General features: G+C 44.9%; 1 protein-coding gene across 1 annotated transcript; it reads left to right on the top strand.

The window, feature by feature from the left end:
* On the top strand, positions 1-5,142 carry LOC113454552 (uncharacterized). The gene is made up of 3 exons (XM_087939439.1): positions 1-49; positions 4,109-4,225; positions 4,640-5,142. The coding sequence occupies exons 1-3, from the start codon at positions 1-3 to the stop codon at positions 5,140-5,142; spliced, it is 669 nt and encodes a 222-aa protein (XP_087795565.1).
* Positions 5,143-17,822: the final 12,680 nt, after the last annotated feature.

The following is a 17,822-nucleotide window of genomic DNA, read 5'->3' as shown; positions in this document are numbered from 1 at the left end:
ATGCAGGCTCTCGTGGGACTTTTTTGTTTCTCGCTGATTCTTGTTACAGGTGAGAACAGATATGCCCAGTTGCTCGTGTAGGAAGGTTGGTTCCGTTGAAATCAATGGGATGAGACCACATTGTAACTAGCAGCCTTTTGGTGGGGAAAAACTGTAAGTGCCTCAAGGTGAAAACCAGGCAGGTGGATACAGACGGAAAGCTGGAACTAGAGGCGATTCAAGTTTGGGCATTTATGAATGAAATCATAGATCTCTTCTTCCTAGTATCCCTCAACATTGGGCTTCTATCGATGGTTTCACTCCAGGTAAAATAAAATCGCATGAAGTGTTGAGTGGCACCATCCAACCCATTCAGATGAGGAACTGAGTTCTTTATTTTAGAAATTTATAAGGCTGACCAGGGAGGTTTATGAGGATTCTAAGGAACTTAGAATAAAAACAACAATATCATTTTCAAAACACCAATTAAAAAATCATCAAACTTGTAGACCCACCACCAACATTAACCCAATGCCTGGGGAAAGAACCAGCTTTTCAGAGTTAGGGTCGTGATCAGGAATGGAAGCTTTTCTTTCTTTCTTTCTTTCTTTCTTTCTTTCTTTCTTTCTTTCTTTCTTTCTTTCTTTCTTTCTTTCTTTCTTTTTCTTTCCTTCCTTCTTCCCTTCCTCCCTTCCTTCCTTCCTTCCTTCCTTCCTTCCTTCCTTCCTTCCTTCCTTCTCTCTCTCTCTCTTCCTTCCTTCCTTTTTTCTTTCTTTCTTTCTTTCTTTCTTTCTTTCTTTCTTTCTTTCTTTCTTTCTTTCTTTCTTTCTTTCTTTCTTTCTTTCTTTCTCTCTCTTCCTGCCTCCTTCCCTCTTCTTCTTCCTCCTCCTCCTCTTCTCTCTTCCTCCTCCTCCTCCTCCTCCTCCTCCACCACCACCACACCACCTCCTCCTCGTGTTGTTATATTATGAACACTCCCACAAGTCATCCAGTTGTCTAGACTGTATTTGGCACTTTTGTATTATCTGTATATATCAAAAGAAGGGCTGTTCCAGAAAGCAGGGTCTGCAACAGAGAAGCTCCTAGCTGCTTTCTAGCTCCCATCAGGTGACGCTGCTTAATGGATGGGACCAAGAGCATCATGATTCTGCCTGATGACACAGGTCAGATATGATCCTTTTGTAAAGTCTTCTCACTAGGAAAACCTCCTAGTCAGTTGCTTCTTGAAACCCAGAAGTGAGAGGAAGTTCCATGTGTTTACAAAGGACCATTCTGGTGCTTCCTGTTTTCAAGATTCAAAAGCAATGGTGGGGTTCTAAAACATTTTTACTACTGGTTCCGTGGGCATGGCTTGGTGGGCGTGGAAGGGGAAGGATACTGCAAAATCCCCATTCCCTCCCCACCCCATTAACCTGCTTTCCAGCTCCGTTCTCCTGTGCAAGGCAACCAAAGAAGACCCAGCCGATCAGCTGGGACTCAATGGGAGGCAGAGAATTGATGGGGCCAGGGCCAGTCAGAGGTGGGATTCTGAACTACTCAAAATTCCCAATTCTCCAGAACTGGTCAGAACCAGCTGAATACCACCTCTATGCAAAAGGTTTCTTGGCTAATAATGAGCCACTAGCAAAACATCCCCATGCTATTCATTGATATGTTGTAAAAACAAACTCAAGGCCTTTATTTATTTATTATTCCATTTATCCACTCAACCACCCCAAATTTATAATTTTAACTGGCTTATAAGCATGAAACAGAATTGCCTACAACCAATCATCCCCCCAAACCTTTGCAGAGCTTAGCGAAATGTCAGAATCCTCAAGTCAGTGACATGTTCATATCTTTAAGTCTTATGGAAAGCCAGCAGGGTCAGGCTAATCTAAACTCTGGGAGGGGTGCGTGTTGTGTTGTGTGCGTTTGTGATGTATCAAAAGGTGAAATAAGCACTTTCTATATCTCACTAATGGTCCATAGCTGAGATAGAGCTTTAAAAAAAAAATCCAGTCTTTAAACTCTTTGATTAAATAGATATTAATTGTTTATCGGTCTTTGTCATCTGTTTGCTTAATCAGCTATTAAACTAAGTACAAATGACCATTGAAATTTATTATCTTTTGTGTCCTGATGTCTAGGCAGCAATTCATCTAAAACAAGGAAACTATTTCCCGGAAAAATGGTTCACCTTTGTACACCAGCAGTAAAAATTGGTTTTATTTGGGGGCATGCCTTGATATTTTCAAAACTACCTGATAATGATTTCAAGCGAAACAGAGCATATCAGTTTGATGTGTGATCTGCTTTGATGCAATACTCACCTTCTCGCTCTGACGTGTCTATGAACGTGCCTATACATTTAATTAAGAAATACATCATAAACAGGCATAGAAAAAGCCTGGCTCAAACCCTTGCTTGTCTAGAAAGAAATGTTAGAAAATTTGGAAAGGCGTTTGAGACTAAAAGTTTGGAGAATCAGGAATTCTAGAAGAGAAATTTAAGGGAGATGGGGCAATGTTTTCAGGGCAAAATGCATTGTTCTAATAGAATATACATAACTCAAAATTGAATTGTGGAGTTTCTGCAGACTTGGTTTTTTTTTTGTAGACGTTTGATTACCCGTCTAGGTAACATCATCAGTGCTACTGAGTGTGAGGTTTTTTTCCCTGTAGATAGACAGTAGTTTGCCCTGCCAGGGATGGTGGATGTGTGGTGGGATTAACATCAAACAAACAGCAGAATATAGTAGAAGACAATACTTTAATCAAAGAACTACTAAGGTACTAAAATCACATTGCCACCAAGACTGGCATGCAAACTGCTGCATATTAACAGGGAGCAAACCCCACTCTTAGTAGCACTGATCCTGTTACCTAGTTGGGTAATGAAATGTTTGCAAACAAATAACCAAGCTCCAAGGGACCAAGGATTCCAAAGTGCATTGCGTTAACTTTGCCATTGTTGTTGTGTATGTATTATATAAATCTCTAATTGCTATTATGCTATTGTTGTTCTCTTATCTATTACATTATCCATGCTTGTAGGCTGCAAGTTGTTTTGGCCACATTCCTGACATGAGAGTATCACAAGCAATTCATTCAGTTTTTAAAATTCCTTTGGAGTTTCTTTGGAAGATTGGTGTTGTGGTTAAGGCACTAGGGTAGAAACTGGGTGACTGTGAGTTCTAGTGCTGCTTTAGGCACAAAACCAACTGCACGACCTGGGACAATCATTTTTCTCTCAGTCCTAGGAAGGAGTTAATTAAAAACAAAACCAGTGCCAAAAATCTCGCTAAAAAAAAACCAACGGGGACCATCTCAGGCAGTTGTGCTCAGAGGTGGGCTGCTGAGGGTTCGCAGGGGTTCAGGAGAACCCCCCAAATCCCACTCCTGGCTGGCCCCACCCCGTCCACCCTGCCCCTCCCCTCCCAGGAGTCCCCACATGGACTATTTTGGAGGCAGGTAAGTGCAGGGTGCATGCAGAAGCTCAGGGAGGGTGAAAAATGGTCCTCCAGGAAGTTCGGGAAGGTCAGAAATGGGCCCAGTTCTGCTTCCAGAGAACCTCCAGAGCCCAGGAAGGCCGTCTGCACCCACCCGGAGGCTTAAGGAAAACCTCCAGAGCCTGAAAAGAGCAAAACAACTACTCCCAGCTGTGGTGCAGGCTGACTAGGCCATTCCCACCATGGCTCACCCAGCAGCCGGGCAGAGAAACCATGGCTAACATTTTTGAAGCCCACCCCTGGTTGTGAGGTATCGAAAATGAACCCCAAAACTCCCCCTATACACCCACAAAGAGTTTCTTTGGAAGTGCTTTGTTTGGTGGTGGTGCAGTGGTTAGAATGCAGCCTAATTCTGCTGACCGCTGAGTGCCAGGAATACGGCAATTTGGTCCTGACCAGCTGAAAGTTGACTCGACCTTTCATGCTTCCGAGATTGGTCAAATGAGGACCCAGATTGTTGGGGGCAATAGGCTGATTCTGTAAACTGCTTAGAGAGGGCTGTAAAAGTACGGTGAAGTGGTATATAAGTCTAAGCGCTATTGCTATTTTCAGAAAGCCCACAGATTTAATCTGACCCGTACTTTTGGCTCCTTACCGAGTTTGATCTAATTTGCTGAAGGTCCCTGTTTCTTTGTCTAGGAACCTGTCTAGAGTGTGAACATTGTTCTGGCTTTGATAAGGACTGTACTGGCAAATTAAAGCTGTGCGATGAAGGCCAAGATACCTGTGCTACCATACTAACGGAAACCATAATCGGTGAGTTTTTTTGGCCAGCAAGTACCTGCCCTCCCCTTTTATCTGTTTTTAATCCCTAAACCAATTTTCCTCCCTCCAAATTGCAAAAGATTTCCCCCCAGGCCAAGCATTTGCTTTCTTCCTGAGTTATTATGAATCTTTCCTGAGAAAGGATGGATGAATTTAATGAGGTGAAGCCTTCCTTGATGGCTATGGCAGATAGCAGATAGCTTTAAATCAGGGTTGTCCAACCTTGGGCAGATTTGAGACTTGTGGACTTCAACTCCATGGTTGGCTGGGGAATTCTGGGAGTTGAAGTCCACAAGTCTCAAAGTTGCCCAAGGTCAGACAACCTTGCTCCAAATCATTTGTAGGGGTTCTGATTGAATAAAGATGGGGTAACCATTAATGCTTCTCTGGATTGTTCCTATCTAGGAAAAATGAGCAGGTTTACCATTGTAAAATCCTGCTATCAGGCCTCCAAATGTGTCAGGAGCAGCAAAAGAAATTCCTTTGTGAAAGTTAATGTGAACATTGAATGTAGTTCTTCACCAGTCGGAAAGTTGGAAAGCAAAGGAGGCAAAGCACCGGTCCTTTGGAGCAATGAATTGCCCAACAATCAACTCCTAGCAGAAGTCTTCAATCAACCCAAATCCAGGGATGCTGTAGTCTTCAATCCTAATCCCAGTGACATCAAATTCAAGGCGGCAGAAGTCAGAGTTGCCGATCCTTCTGGCAAACCACCCAATACTTCTGGCAAACCACCCAATACTTCCGGCCAACCGACCGAGACTCCCGCTAAAACCACCAAGTCTACCTCTAAAAAACCCAATCCTACCGTATTGGTTACAGCCACAACAGGTGACAATGCCCATCAAACCGTTGCATCCTTTCTCCTGGCTCTCTCTTCCCTTCTGCTAATGAACATCTTCCTCTAAAGCAGCAGCCCCTTTGCGTAATGTGAGCCTGCATGGAAGCAAACTTCTCATTTCAGCCCAAAATTTTCCAAAAGAGAATCATTACCCAGAATGAATCACAGGATTCTTTACTGGCCAAGTGTGATTGGACACACAAGGAGTTGGTCTCCGGTGATGATGATGTACATATAAACAGAAAAGTAAAAAAAAGTCACCGATCCTAAGAAACAACAAATTATTTTCCTCTTCTTCCATTTCTGGATTTGTAAACAGTGGAAAGAAATAATAATAATAATTTCTAACTTTAAATTTCAAGGCAAAGGGGAAAAGCAGGAAACAATTTCCAAGATAATCCAAATAAAAACCCATAGCTAAAATTGGTCCTGTCTTCATGGAAAATTAGGAGAGAACAGGACACATGAGTGGCCATTATGGCTAAGAGCACCTTCACACAGCTTCCTGTGGTGGACAGGACAGGACAGGACAAGACAGAATTCTTTATTGGCCAAGTGTGATTGGACACACAAGGAATTTACAACCTCGTTTGGAGCAGGAGGTTTTGCTCACAGTCACTTGGGGCTTAGTTCTTTCTCTGCTAGATTACTGCAAGGTATCTTACATGCTTTCCACTTAGCCCTATTACACCGTTGCTTCAGGAGTTATCACTTGGCCTTTGGGTGTCATTCAAGGTGACAACATTCACCTTTAAAGGCCATGGGCTGGTGACCAGAATTCTGCAGAACCTTCTCCCCATAAGAACTTTCTGGCTGATAGGATCAAGGACACCCTCTTCTTTTTAAAAATGCCTTCTCTATCTCTCTTCCTGTAGAATAGCATTCCTCTAGATAGGGAGTGTAGAACAATGGCCCTTTTATGACTTATGAACTTCAATTTCTAGAATTCTTGCGCCAGCTGACTGAGGAATTCTGGGAGTGGAAGTCCATAGGTCATAAAGGGGCCATCCTTCTCCACCTCTGTTCTAGATTCTAGACCAGGTGTGTCCAATCCACAGGCCCCATGCAGCCCTGGACAGCTGGTAATGCAGCCTCACAAGATCATAAACTTTTAACATTATTACGTGCATCTGTTATACATGCAAATATAATACATTTTATATGTGACCCAAGACAATTCTCTTCACTTGATGCAGCTTAGGCAAACCAACACCTTGGACACGCCTGCTCTAGAGATTTCCTTTTGTCATTTAGGAAATTGATGATCAGGTTAATTAAACAAGACGTGCGGTATGCATGATTGTGCAACTGAGAAACATCGTTTGGCTCAGCTTGGGTTTCTTTCTTGGGTTTTACTGACTGTCCCACATGGGTAGGTATTGTATTCTGCCCTTATCCTGACTTATGGATAGGGGGAATTGTACAATGCTCAGGGCTGCTTCTGATTGTTGAGGTCTGTAAACCCTATAAGCAAACAAACAAATGTTTATTGTCACTTCAATGAGACTAAAGCAGGAGTGGCGAACAACTCACTGTGTCTTTCTTGGTTTAGAGAGCATATAGCAATGCTTCTCCAGAGCAACTTGAGTTGACACTGATGGAAATGAGTGGACCATTCATTGGTCCTATGAAAGAAACCCTGTGGGCAGATGGCTTCAGTTGTTGCCCTAACTGTGATTTCTCACACTCAAATGCTGGGAAGTTAGTTGTGGTCAAATTTCCATGCCTCACTTTACAGTCTTGCAAGTTACACAAAGGTGTGTCCCTCAAGATCATCTGCACTCTACTATATGAATTCAGTAGCCACGTCATATTATTACAGGGTAATAAAAGTATATATTCTTTTATAACCTCTGCAGTCCAAAGTGTAGAGCTCACTTCATTCCCAGTACAATAAACTTCAAATAACTGTGTGGCCCCATCAATCTCTGGCCAGCTGCACGGAACTACATCCTTTACTGCAACAATCCTGACGTTACCACAATTACAAGGAAGGGGACTTGAAACTTTCCCCAAACTGCTTCTGATATGACAAGAGCACAGAGGACAGTTTTCCCACTAAGATGGTCAGGGAGCCTCATCCTATAACTCAACTGGAATGGAACTGAACAGAACAGAATAGAATAGAAGAATAGAGAGTAGAGTAGAGTAGAAGAGAAGGAGAAGAGAAGAGAAGAGAAGAGAAGAGAAGAGAAGAGAAGAGAAGAGAAGAGAAGAGAAGAGAAGAGAAGAGAGAGAGAGGAGTAGACAATAGAGAGTTGGGTAGAGTAGAGTAGAATACAATAGAATAAAATAAGAATAGAGTAGAGTAGGGTAGGGTAGAGTGAAGAAGAGAAGGAGAAGAGAAGAGAAGAGAAGAGAAGAGAAGAGAAGAGAAGAGAAGAGAAGAGAAGAGAAGAGAAGAGAAGAGAAGAGGGAGTAGACAATAGAGAGTTGGGTAGAGTAGAGTAGAATACAATAGAATAAAATAAGAATAGAGTAGAGTAGAGTAGAGTAGAGTAGGGTAGAGTAGAGTAGAGTAGAACTTTATTGTCACTTTAAATGCACACTAATCAGTATGCATTAAAATGAAATTTCTTGGCATTCTTCTCTCAAAAGATTACCAGTATGCATATACCCACATACATGACACAGAGAAGCATCACAGTCTAGTTTGGCTGTATACTTATATATATGGTGGGGGGAAGAAACCTGCAAGTTTACAAGATGCATGGCATCAGGAATAAAGCTTTTGCAGAATCTAGCAGTCCTGCTATAGATACTTTGAAACCTCCTTCCAGAGTTTAGGGGACAAAACAGGTGCTCACCCTGATACCAAAAGCTTTCATATGTTTTTGCCTCCAGTCCCCTAATCATCTTTGTTGCTCTTCTCTGCACTCTTTCTAGAGGCTCCACGTCTTTTTTATAGTGTGGTGACCAAAACTTTGTTTTGGTCCCTTTTGCTACAGGCCTTAAGAGAGTAGGGCTGGTGACGTGGTGAAGGCATCAGGCTAGAAACTTGGAGACCATGAATTCAAGTCCATCCTTAGTCATAAAAGCAGTTCAGGCCAGTCACTTTCTCTCAAGACACTTTTGGCTTGAGCCATTCCTGAAAAATCTTGCTTGTTGGTCCTTGTCCAGGTAACCTCTGAGAATTAGACAAGATCCAAGAGGAAAACAAAAGTTACAGATATATTTTCCAAGGCTTTCTTGCTAAACTAAGGGAGACTTACAGACTGGAAGAAAAGATAGGGAAAGTCCCGATCAAATCAGAATGCTGACATTCTGCATGTGCGCGATAAGTCTTCATAGGAGGAAGTGCAATGCAGAAATAGGTTGTTAAGCAGCAAGTGCAATCAACTAGATAGGGATACCATGGAAAGTTAAATATTACTGAAATAACGATGGGTTAAAGGCCAGTGTATCCAGAGTTCAAACACCCCAAAGCATCAGTGCCACATTAAATGAACAGGGGAGTTCGAAGATGCTGCACATTGATATCAATTCAATATGGACTGGGCCTTAGATTTCAGTAAAGGTGTGTGCAGGATTTGGCTGAAGCCCAGGTGTTGAGACGCTGGTGGATGATTTAGAACAGGTTTTCATCGATCCGGGGTTTCATCCACAGGTCTGAACCTGCCCAATGCCAAGTTCTTCCTTATTGGATGCTCCATGACACAGTTCAGTTTTTTCAGATCTCTGGCTGAGAAAAGGGACAGGAGAAAAAAGCTTGGAAAACTGTGCACGAATAAAGTCAACCTTTGAAGTTCAAGAAGCAATTTTAAAATGGGACTCACAACTGGCAGGTTCTGACCAGTTTTGGAGAACCGGTAGCGGACATTTTGAGTAAGGAAATGGGACAGTGGAAATCTTTGAGGTCATTCTTGGAGTTTCCAACTCTGGTCAATTCTTGGTTATTGTTACATTTCGATCTTTTCGCAAGCGACTCTTGCTGCCCACCCTTCCTGAGCTGTGGACCAGAAAAAAAATAATAAAATAAGCAAGGCACTTTTGCAAACAACTTTCTCCAAGCCCCTTCTCTTAGCAGGAGAGTGGGGTCCGGCAGAATGGTCTCTACGGAGATGACATTCATATACCCAGAAACCATGCAGGTGCTGCATTGAAAGAAGTCCAGCAAAAAAGAAAGACTAGTGGGCGGACAGGATAGTAGTATTCCAGTATTTGAGGGGCTGGCATAAAGAAGAGGAGATCAACTTATCAACTGTCCATGATGGGGACTCTTGAAGGAATCACCCATCTCTTGTTTATAACATAGAGCTTTCAGCAGTTCAGTAGAGAACGGCATACATACGAGGGTCCAAAGTTTTCAAGCATGCAGCGCCCTGACAACAGGTGAGTTTGGATGAGATAATCCCACTGTCCCCCAGGTCCACACTGGTGATCTTTTCAAAGCAGCTGTCAGGTTCACTTCACTACCAGGTTACTAAATTCACAACTGCAGTGGTTCAACTTAACAAATGTTGCAAGAAAGGTTGCAAAATGGAGCCAAGTTCACTTTACAAAGGTCTCATTCAGCCACGGAAATTTTGGGCTCTCTTGTGATCGTAAGCCAAGGACTACCTATATCGAAAAATCAAACCGTATGTGTACATTTGTACTAAAAAGTAAATCCACTCAACGTTCATATTTTTCTTCTGCAGCAGTGTTGGTAGGAGAGACTAGTTAACCTTGAGCTGGTCAGGATTAAATTCTTGGCTGTGGGCAGAATTTGCCTGCAATACTACATTCTCACCACTACGCCACCACGGCTCTAGATTCCCACAATCAACTTATCCTGATTACAAGATTTACATGGGCCACTAAGCAATACAGGCAATATAAACACGCAAAACCACATCCACATATCTATGCAAATCACCCCCAACAAAGGTTAAGATTAAGTTACTGTGCCAATGCCTTGTTGGGTCTTTATGGGAGCTGGTTTGGGCTTTGGAACTAAATTAATTCATTTACTAGGTTTTCATACTCCATTGAGCAAAAAGGGAGTTGGGTCTAGTGGTTACGGCACCCGGCTAGAAAGTAGAAGACTGTCAATGCTAGTCTCACGTTAGGCATAAAAATTGGCTCAGTGACTGGGCCAATCAACATTCTCACTTGTCAAAGTTGAGAAACATTAACTTAGAAAGGACTTTTCCTTACTTTTATCTGTGAGGTAGAGCAATGCTCCAACAATGCAGCAGCCAAAGGTAAGAGAAGGCATTGGATCTTTGCGCAGAGAAGACTTTTTTGAGATGGTCAATCCCTAGACTGCCAGACACAGTAAAATCCACTATTTCTGTCCTCAGAAGAAAAGAAAAGTAAAGACAATGGGAATGGGAATGAGATTCTGTTTTGGAATTGAGTAAGAAGCACCAGACTTAAGCAATGTAACTCTACAAAGCAAGGTTGAGAGGAAGGAAGAGAAGGGGGCACCCCAACCCTTGCAAGAAGTACAGATGGGTTGTTATTGGAGGCAGGTTGAACTGATGAGAATTTGGCCATGCGGTCATCAAGAGTTAATTAGTTAATTGGAGGACACCATGGTACCTAATCAAGGACAGTGCCCTTAGTGTGCGTTGCAGTCCAGATGAAGGGACACTGAGCACAACTCCAATAAATCAACTTCTAGCAAGGTGGAAAAGGAACATGGGTAGTTCTCACCTGAAGATTTTGAGAAAGTGGCTTTAGTTGTGCCCAGCCAATTTTCCAGCACAGAGTACAATCGCTTTGCAGGTACTGGTCCGAGTCTTTACAATCACAATTCACACCAAATTTTTGTTGCTTTAGCAAGGTGGTTGCTGTGTAAGTATTATGTGGGGGTGGTGGATGACATGGGTTTGTAGCTGGTTAACGAACATAATTACTTTACGTTTTCATTTCAGTTTATTTTCTCTCTTTTAAAAACGATGTTCAGGTTTATTAGCTTTTAACTTTCCTAAACTGGAGACTAGCTCCAGATAAGAAAAGTTCGTTAGTAAAACTGGGCATCTGGCTTATCTCCTAGGTGGACTCTTAAACAACTTTTTCCCTTACAATTACGCCCCTTCGGACCTCATTTTAAGGAACCTGTGCGATATTATGGGATGCAAATATGTAACATGTTTGACTACGTGTAACCTATGCAACCTATGTGTAACCTATGTGTAATGGCCTGTGCAAAGGGGAGGTTACATTTACCCTGCCCAAGCAACTTTCCTCCTGCGTTTTCTTTATTGTGTTAACTATAGAAAGGAATGTAAGATGGAGCCCAAGGTTTTCTCTCTCTCCGTTTTCATAGAGAGACCCCACGTTATCAGGGTACCCTAATAAACTGCTTTTAAATGATCTTCCGACTCAGGTGCTTATTTGGGAAGGTAAACTGAGGCAGAACCTAGGGCCAGGTTTGGCTTTCAGAATCCTAGACAATTTTATGATCTTCTCTGCCACAGTTAAGGAATTCCCTGCAGTTGCTAAGTGAATCAGGAGGCCATTAAGTGAATCCATGGATGTGTTTGTCGGAAGCGAGCTGGGAAGGTGGCAACCGGTAATCAGCTGACCCCAGGATAAGCCAAGGTGGGTTAATTGATTAAACTATGATCAAATTGATTTTGGATAAGCATATCATTCCACAAAGGGAGAAGCCCATTTTGATTTTTCTGTAGGGATTAAGAGGGAAACGGTGTAAGAATCATAAAGTTAGGGAATACTGGTATTATTGGTTGTTATTATTAGTTGTTCACTTATGTCTTTTCCCTAAGTAACAATGCTGTGAGGATAAGAGATTAACACACCCCTGTACAGGTAGTCCTTGACTTACAACAGTTCATTTAGTGATGGTTTAAAGCACTGAAGGCACTGAAAAAAATGACCTAAGACTACTTTTCACACTTACGCCTGTTGTAGCCCTTTTCACACTTATGACCATTGTACCCCATGGTCACATGATCAAAATTTGGGCTCTTGGCAACTGACTCCTATTTATGATGGGTGCAGCGTCTCCTGGGGTCATGTGTGATCCCCTTTTGCGACCTTCTGACAAGCAAAATCAATGTGACAGCCAGGTTCACTTAACAACGGCGTTACTAATTTAACAACCACAGCAATTGACTTAACAAGAAGGGTCATAAAACGAAGCAAATTTCACTTAACCCCTTTCTCGCTTAGCAACGGAAATTATGGGCTCAGTTTTGGTCCCAATTCGAAGACTGCCTGTATTCATAAAGGCATGGGGGAAAAATAACCAAGCTGGGTGACTTCCTCCTCCTCCTCCTCCTCCTCCTCCTCTCTCCCTTCTGTCTCTCTCTCCATTTATTTGTGCTTGTTTCCTGTATTCTTACTCATGTTTATAGTTATACCTATTATCTTGTAAGTGATTGACAATCAAAATAAATAAAATCTTTCATTCAAACAGTGTGTCGACTTGTTACATATATTTTGTGCTAACAATTATAATTAACATACTTTTCTTGCCAAAATAACAGTCATCACATTTTCTGTATAAGCCGTTATCACTTCCATAATCTATCTTTAGGACAATCTTAACTTATTTCTCTATATATTCATCTACTCAATTTTAACTTATTACTTTATTTTTCAGCCATTGATAATACAGACCCCATACCATATAGTATTCAGTTTCTTCTTTTTCTTTAATTGCTATTGTTAATCTATTCATCTCTGCACATCCTAGTATTTTCTCAATCACCTTTTCCTCTACCGAAATTTTTTCACTTTTCCAATTCTTAGCAAATACGATTCTAACTGCACTTAATACATGAAGAATTAAATATACTTGGCAGGGGAGATACCTTGATCAGTCCTTTTTTTCTCTCTCTCTCTGCCCAACCCAACTCACAGGGTTGTTGTTATTGTGGGGAAAATAGGAGAAAATAAATAAACATAATTTTATTTGGTTACTGTTTCATAGCATGCTTTGCAATGCATAGCTGAGTCAAGTTCAATCCAGAACGGGTGGCAGAGAACCCTGTGAGATGCCCTGCCTCTTGTAAAAATTGTGCTCTGCCGGAAATGTGTTCCTAAAGACCTCTTTATGCTAAAGGTGAAGAATTTTTCGGATGGATGGGGGTGTTCAACTCTAGGAGTTGAAGTCCACAGATCTTAAAGTGGCCAAAGTTGAACACCCCTGTTGTAAAGTAATGGTTCCTGTTATGTCCTGAGGACTCATGGAGTTCTCACTCAGGTCCACTCACTTGTGTGGGCGTTATTCCCCCATTCCCATTGGTCAGTTCTCCCCAGCAGCCAGCTATAAAAGCAGGCTGCGGGGTCCAACTGGCTGCTGATTGCTGCGAGCCAGTTCCAGGCTTGGCAAGCACGGTCAGCCCTTTATTTGTAAATAAAGTACTGTTGCACTCATGCTCTGGTTCAGCCTCTCATTGCTCAAACTTAACACTGGCGACGAGGATGGGATGGCTACCAGAAGCACCTTGCAACCGCTGAGTCACTAGCCACCGATCTACAGCCCAGAGAGAGCAATCGGCTGGCAACAAAGGGAAACGCTGATCCGCAGCCAGAGAGAGCGGTCAGCTAAGCGAAACGAGCGATCAAAAGAGCAAACGCAGATCCGCAGCCAGAGAAAGCGGTCTGAGTCAAATGGTTAGAAGCGTCTGTAGCCGCTTGTTAGCCTCGCTACGGGAAAGTGAAGCGCTGCGAGCCGCAGCCGCTCTGCATTTGGCGCGAAATTCAAACGGGTGTCATTTGAATTTCGAGCCAGTGAATCACAGCACAGCGCTGTAGAGAGTCACTAACGCCCACTTTTTTGGCGAATCTAGACACCTCCAACGGCTAGCAGCCAACGTGGTAACCCAGAGAGAGAGAAAGAGAGGTAGCAAAAAAACCTCTCCAGAGCTGATAATCACTAGTAACTCACGAGCGTTCGTAGTCCCAGAGAGATTTCTCCCGCAGGTAGCCCAGCCGTTCCAGCACCATGAGTTCCAATCCAGTATTCCCGGCGTTTAAACCAGACGAAGAGAAGTGGGAATCGTATAAGAACCGTTTCAATCATTACATCGATGCGGTCGGCCTGTCGGATGCGGGAGAGCATCGGAAAAAATCCTATTTCTAATCTACTGCGGAGCCACCGTTTACGATACCGCTGCAGCACTCGTGGCGCCGAGAGAATTAAAAACGTTCCGTGGTCCGAGTTGCTTGAGATCCTCACAAACCACCACGCTCCCAGGCCTTCACAAATCGCCAGGAGGTTCACGTTCCGAATGAGGAAGCAAGCAAGTAAGGAGACCATCAACCAATATATGGCCGCCCTCAGAACAGCAGCCCTGCACTGCGGGTTTGGAACATACCTGGAGGACATGCTCCTCGATCAATTGGTTTGTGGGGTCAAGGATCTCAACCTACAGAGGCGACTGCTTGCTAAAAAGACCTCAACCTCGCAAGCGGTAGAGGAGGCCCTAGCAGCCGAGCTAGCTACGAACTCAGCCACCGAAATTCAGGGCCCAAGCGCCAAGCTAGCAGCGTTCCCAGTCCATTCCGAAGAGGTGGAAGCGGAGGAAGGCCACAACGATGAGAACGATGTCCATCGCCTCACCAATGACAGACGGTCGCAGGTAGGGGCCAAACAAGAATACACCGGTCCACCCAAGCACATCACCCTGTGCCTAGCCTGTGGGGGATCACATCAAAGGGCCACCTGCAAGTTTAAAGGAGCCGTTTGTAACAACTGCCATAAGAGGGGCACATTGCGAGAGTCTGCCAAGCCCCCAAAGCGCTGCACAAAGACCCCGTCCTCGCACTCGGGACCACAGAGGCAAGTATTAAACTGTCGCACGCACCGCCTTGCCAGGCGCACTTGCCACTCTGTTAGTAAAATTTCTCTCCGTTTCCCTAGAAGGTAAACCGTGCCACATGGAGGTTGACACAGGGTCAGCGCTCTCAATAATCTCGTGGAACACCCTCAAGAGACTCCACCCCCAGCCTATCTACTACCCGGCTTCAGAGATGCCAGTTCGGTCTGAAGGACTACCAGGGAAGGCCATTCCGTGATCGGCAGAGGCAAGTTCTTTGTCAGTTTTAGAGCTTTTAAAGGCCACCTACCTCTAGTGGTAGTTAACGGCAATCTACCCACCTTATTGGGGCTCGATTGGTTTCCCCACCTCGGCCTAGGGTTAACAGGAGTCCATGCTGTCTCAACCACAGACACTGACTCCTTATTCGCTGACTACGCAGATGTGTTCAGCGAGGAGCTGGGGTGTTATAATGGAACCCCATCTCGTTCACCGTTGACCCCAGGCAGTCCCAATCAGATTAAAACCATGTAGAGTCCCATTTGCTATTCGACCAAAACTAGACGCTGAATTGGATAAACTACTAAAACAAGGGGTCATTGAGCCAACAGATTTCGCCAAGTGGGAGACGCCCATTGTCACACCCTCAAAAAAGATGGTAGCCTGAGAATTTGCTCGGACTACAAGACAACAATCAATAAATATTTACAAGTTAGCGCCTATCCCGTGCCTGTCATTCAGCACTTATTGCACACATTCGAACCGGGCAGTATTTTTGCTAAATTGGACATGTCTCAAGCATATCAACAGTTCCCTGTTGGTAACCAAACAGCGAACTTCAGACCATCGTCACTCACAGGGTGCCTTCCGATGCAAGCGTCTCCAATTTGGCGTAAGTGTTGCCCCGGTATTTTCAATCCCTCATGGAGCGGATTTTACAGGGCCTCCTGGTGTAGTACCCTACTTGACGACATCTTGGTCTCAGCCTAGGACAGACCCCAACTCTTCCAGAGAGTGCGAGCAGTGTTAGAGAGGTTCAGACAGCATGGCCTCAAGTTAAAAAAAAGAAAAATGCGCCATTGCCACTAGACAGGTGGACTTTCTGGGTTATAAAATTGACGCCTCTGGCATTCACCCCTGGAGTCCAAGGTCAGGGCGATCCACTAAGCTCCACACCGACCTCCAAAGCGGAGCTACAAGCTTTCTTGGGACTCCTAAACTTTTATGCATCCTTTTGCCCCATAAAGCCTCAGTAGCCGAACCCCTACACAGATTACTAGACAAAAAGTCACCGTGGCACTGGGGGCACAAAGAAGACCAGGCGTTTAACGCCGTCAAATCACTACTTACATCAGAGGCAGTGCTCATCCAATTCGACCCCAACCTTCCTTTAGTACTGGCAGCAGACGCATCCCCTTTTGGAATTGGGGCGGTCCTTAGTCACCGACTCGCCAATGGTGCCGAGGCCCCATCGCTTTTTCTCCAGAACGCTCTGGCCACGGAGCGAAATTACAGCCAAATAGACAAGGAAGCCCTAGCAGCTGTTGCAGCCGTGAAAAGTTTCACGAATTCCTTTTGGCCACTTCTTCGAACTGGTCACCGACCATAAGCCCCTCCTGGGCCTACTGGCCAGCGACAAACAGACACCTCAAGTCCTCTCCCTCGGATGACAAGGTGGACGCTTTTCCTAGCGGCCTACTCATACAAACTTATCCACAGCCCGGCAAAACTCTATCCCACGCTGACGCACTCAGTCGCTGCCCCTTACCCGCTCCGGCTGAAGACCCAGCTCCTGTCAATGCCATTTTTGAAATCACCCAGTTGGACCTGCCCATCACCGCCCTTGACATCGCCGCCAAAACCAAGGCAGACCAAACGCCGCCCAGGTGCTCGACTGGGTGAGGAGGGGTGGCCGGGTGGCAATGTTGATAACAAATTCGCACCCTTTAAGACTCGCATGCAGGAGCTGTCCAGTTTGCAGGGTTGTCTACTGTGGGGCACTCGAGTGATCATTCCGACCTCGCCTGCACCCGAGTCCTGGAGGCGTTGCACGAGGGACACCCGGCATTGTGAGAATGAAGCGTTGCACGCAGCTCGTGTGGTGGCCGGGTCTAGACGAGGACATTGTTAATTGGGTAAGTTCCTGCAGCATTTGCCAGGAATCCCGTCCTGCTCCCCCCATCGCCACCCCTACCAGATGGGAGAGCGCCAGCGCCCCTGGTCTAGAATCCATATCGATCTGGCCGGCCCGTGCATGGAAAGATGTTCCTAGTGGTCGTGGACGCTTATTCCAAGTGGATAGACGTGGCGCAGCTATCCACGACAACCACACTAGCAATCACCAACGTGTTAACGCGCCTGTTCGTTACCCATGGACTACCCGACTCCTTGGTCTCCGATAATGGCCCACAGTTCGCATCAGTAGAATTCAGCCGTTTTGCAGCCAACCTAGGCATTCGCCACATTTTCACAGCCCCATTTCACCCTGCGAGTAATGGGTTGGCTGAAAGGGCCGTCAGGACCACCAAAGAGGCCCTCGCTAGGTTTGGCAGAGATGACTGGCACCACAAACTCTCACGGTTCCTGATGAGCCAGCACTCAACCCCTGTGCAGTCACCAATAAGTCCCCAGCGGAACTTCTGATGGGCCGGCGCCTGAGGACTGTATTAGATAGACTGCACCCACAATACTGCCCTGACTCTCCCCTCGCTTCCACTTCGGGGTTAGACATTTTATGTTACAGGAGCCGATATTCGCAAGGAATTTCGCTGGGGACCCACTTTGGATTCCGGGCGAGGTCATCGCCGTCACCGGGCCGAGATCATATAGAGTCAGGCTGGAGGATGGTCGCGTCTGGAGGAGACACATAGACCAACTCAGAAGGCGCCTCAGCAACCTCGCAAACAAGAATCCAGAGTCTCCAGTCGAAGGGGAACCGTCCCATCCGCCACCCAGCCACATCGCACCCAGTGACCAGTCTGCGCCAGCGGTCGTTCCGGTCAGCCCAAACCCGGACAACAGCGCCCAGAGA

Source organism: Pseudonaja textilis, chromosome 10 (genome assembly GCF_049901715.1).
Source record: "Pseudonaja textilis isolate UNSWEBS1 chromosome 10, rPseTex1.2, whole genome shotgun sequence".
NCBI classification, from domain to species: Eukaryota; Metazoa; Chordata; class Lepidosauria; order Squamata; family Elapidae; genus Pseudonaja; species Pseudonaja textilis.
This window is presented reverse-complemented; position numbering and strand designations above follow the sequence as displayed.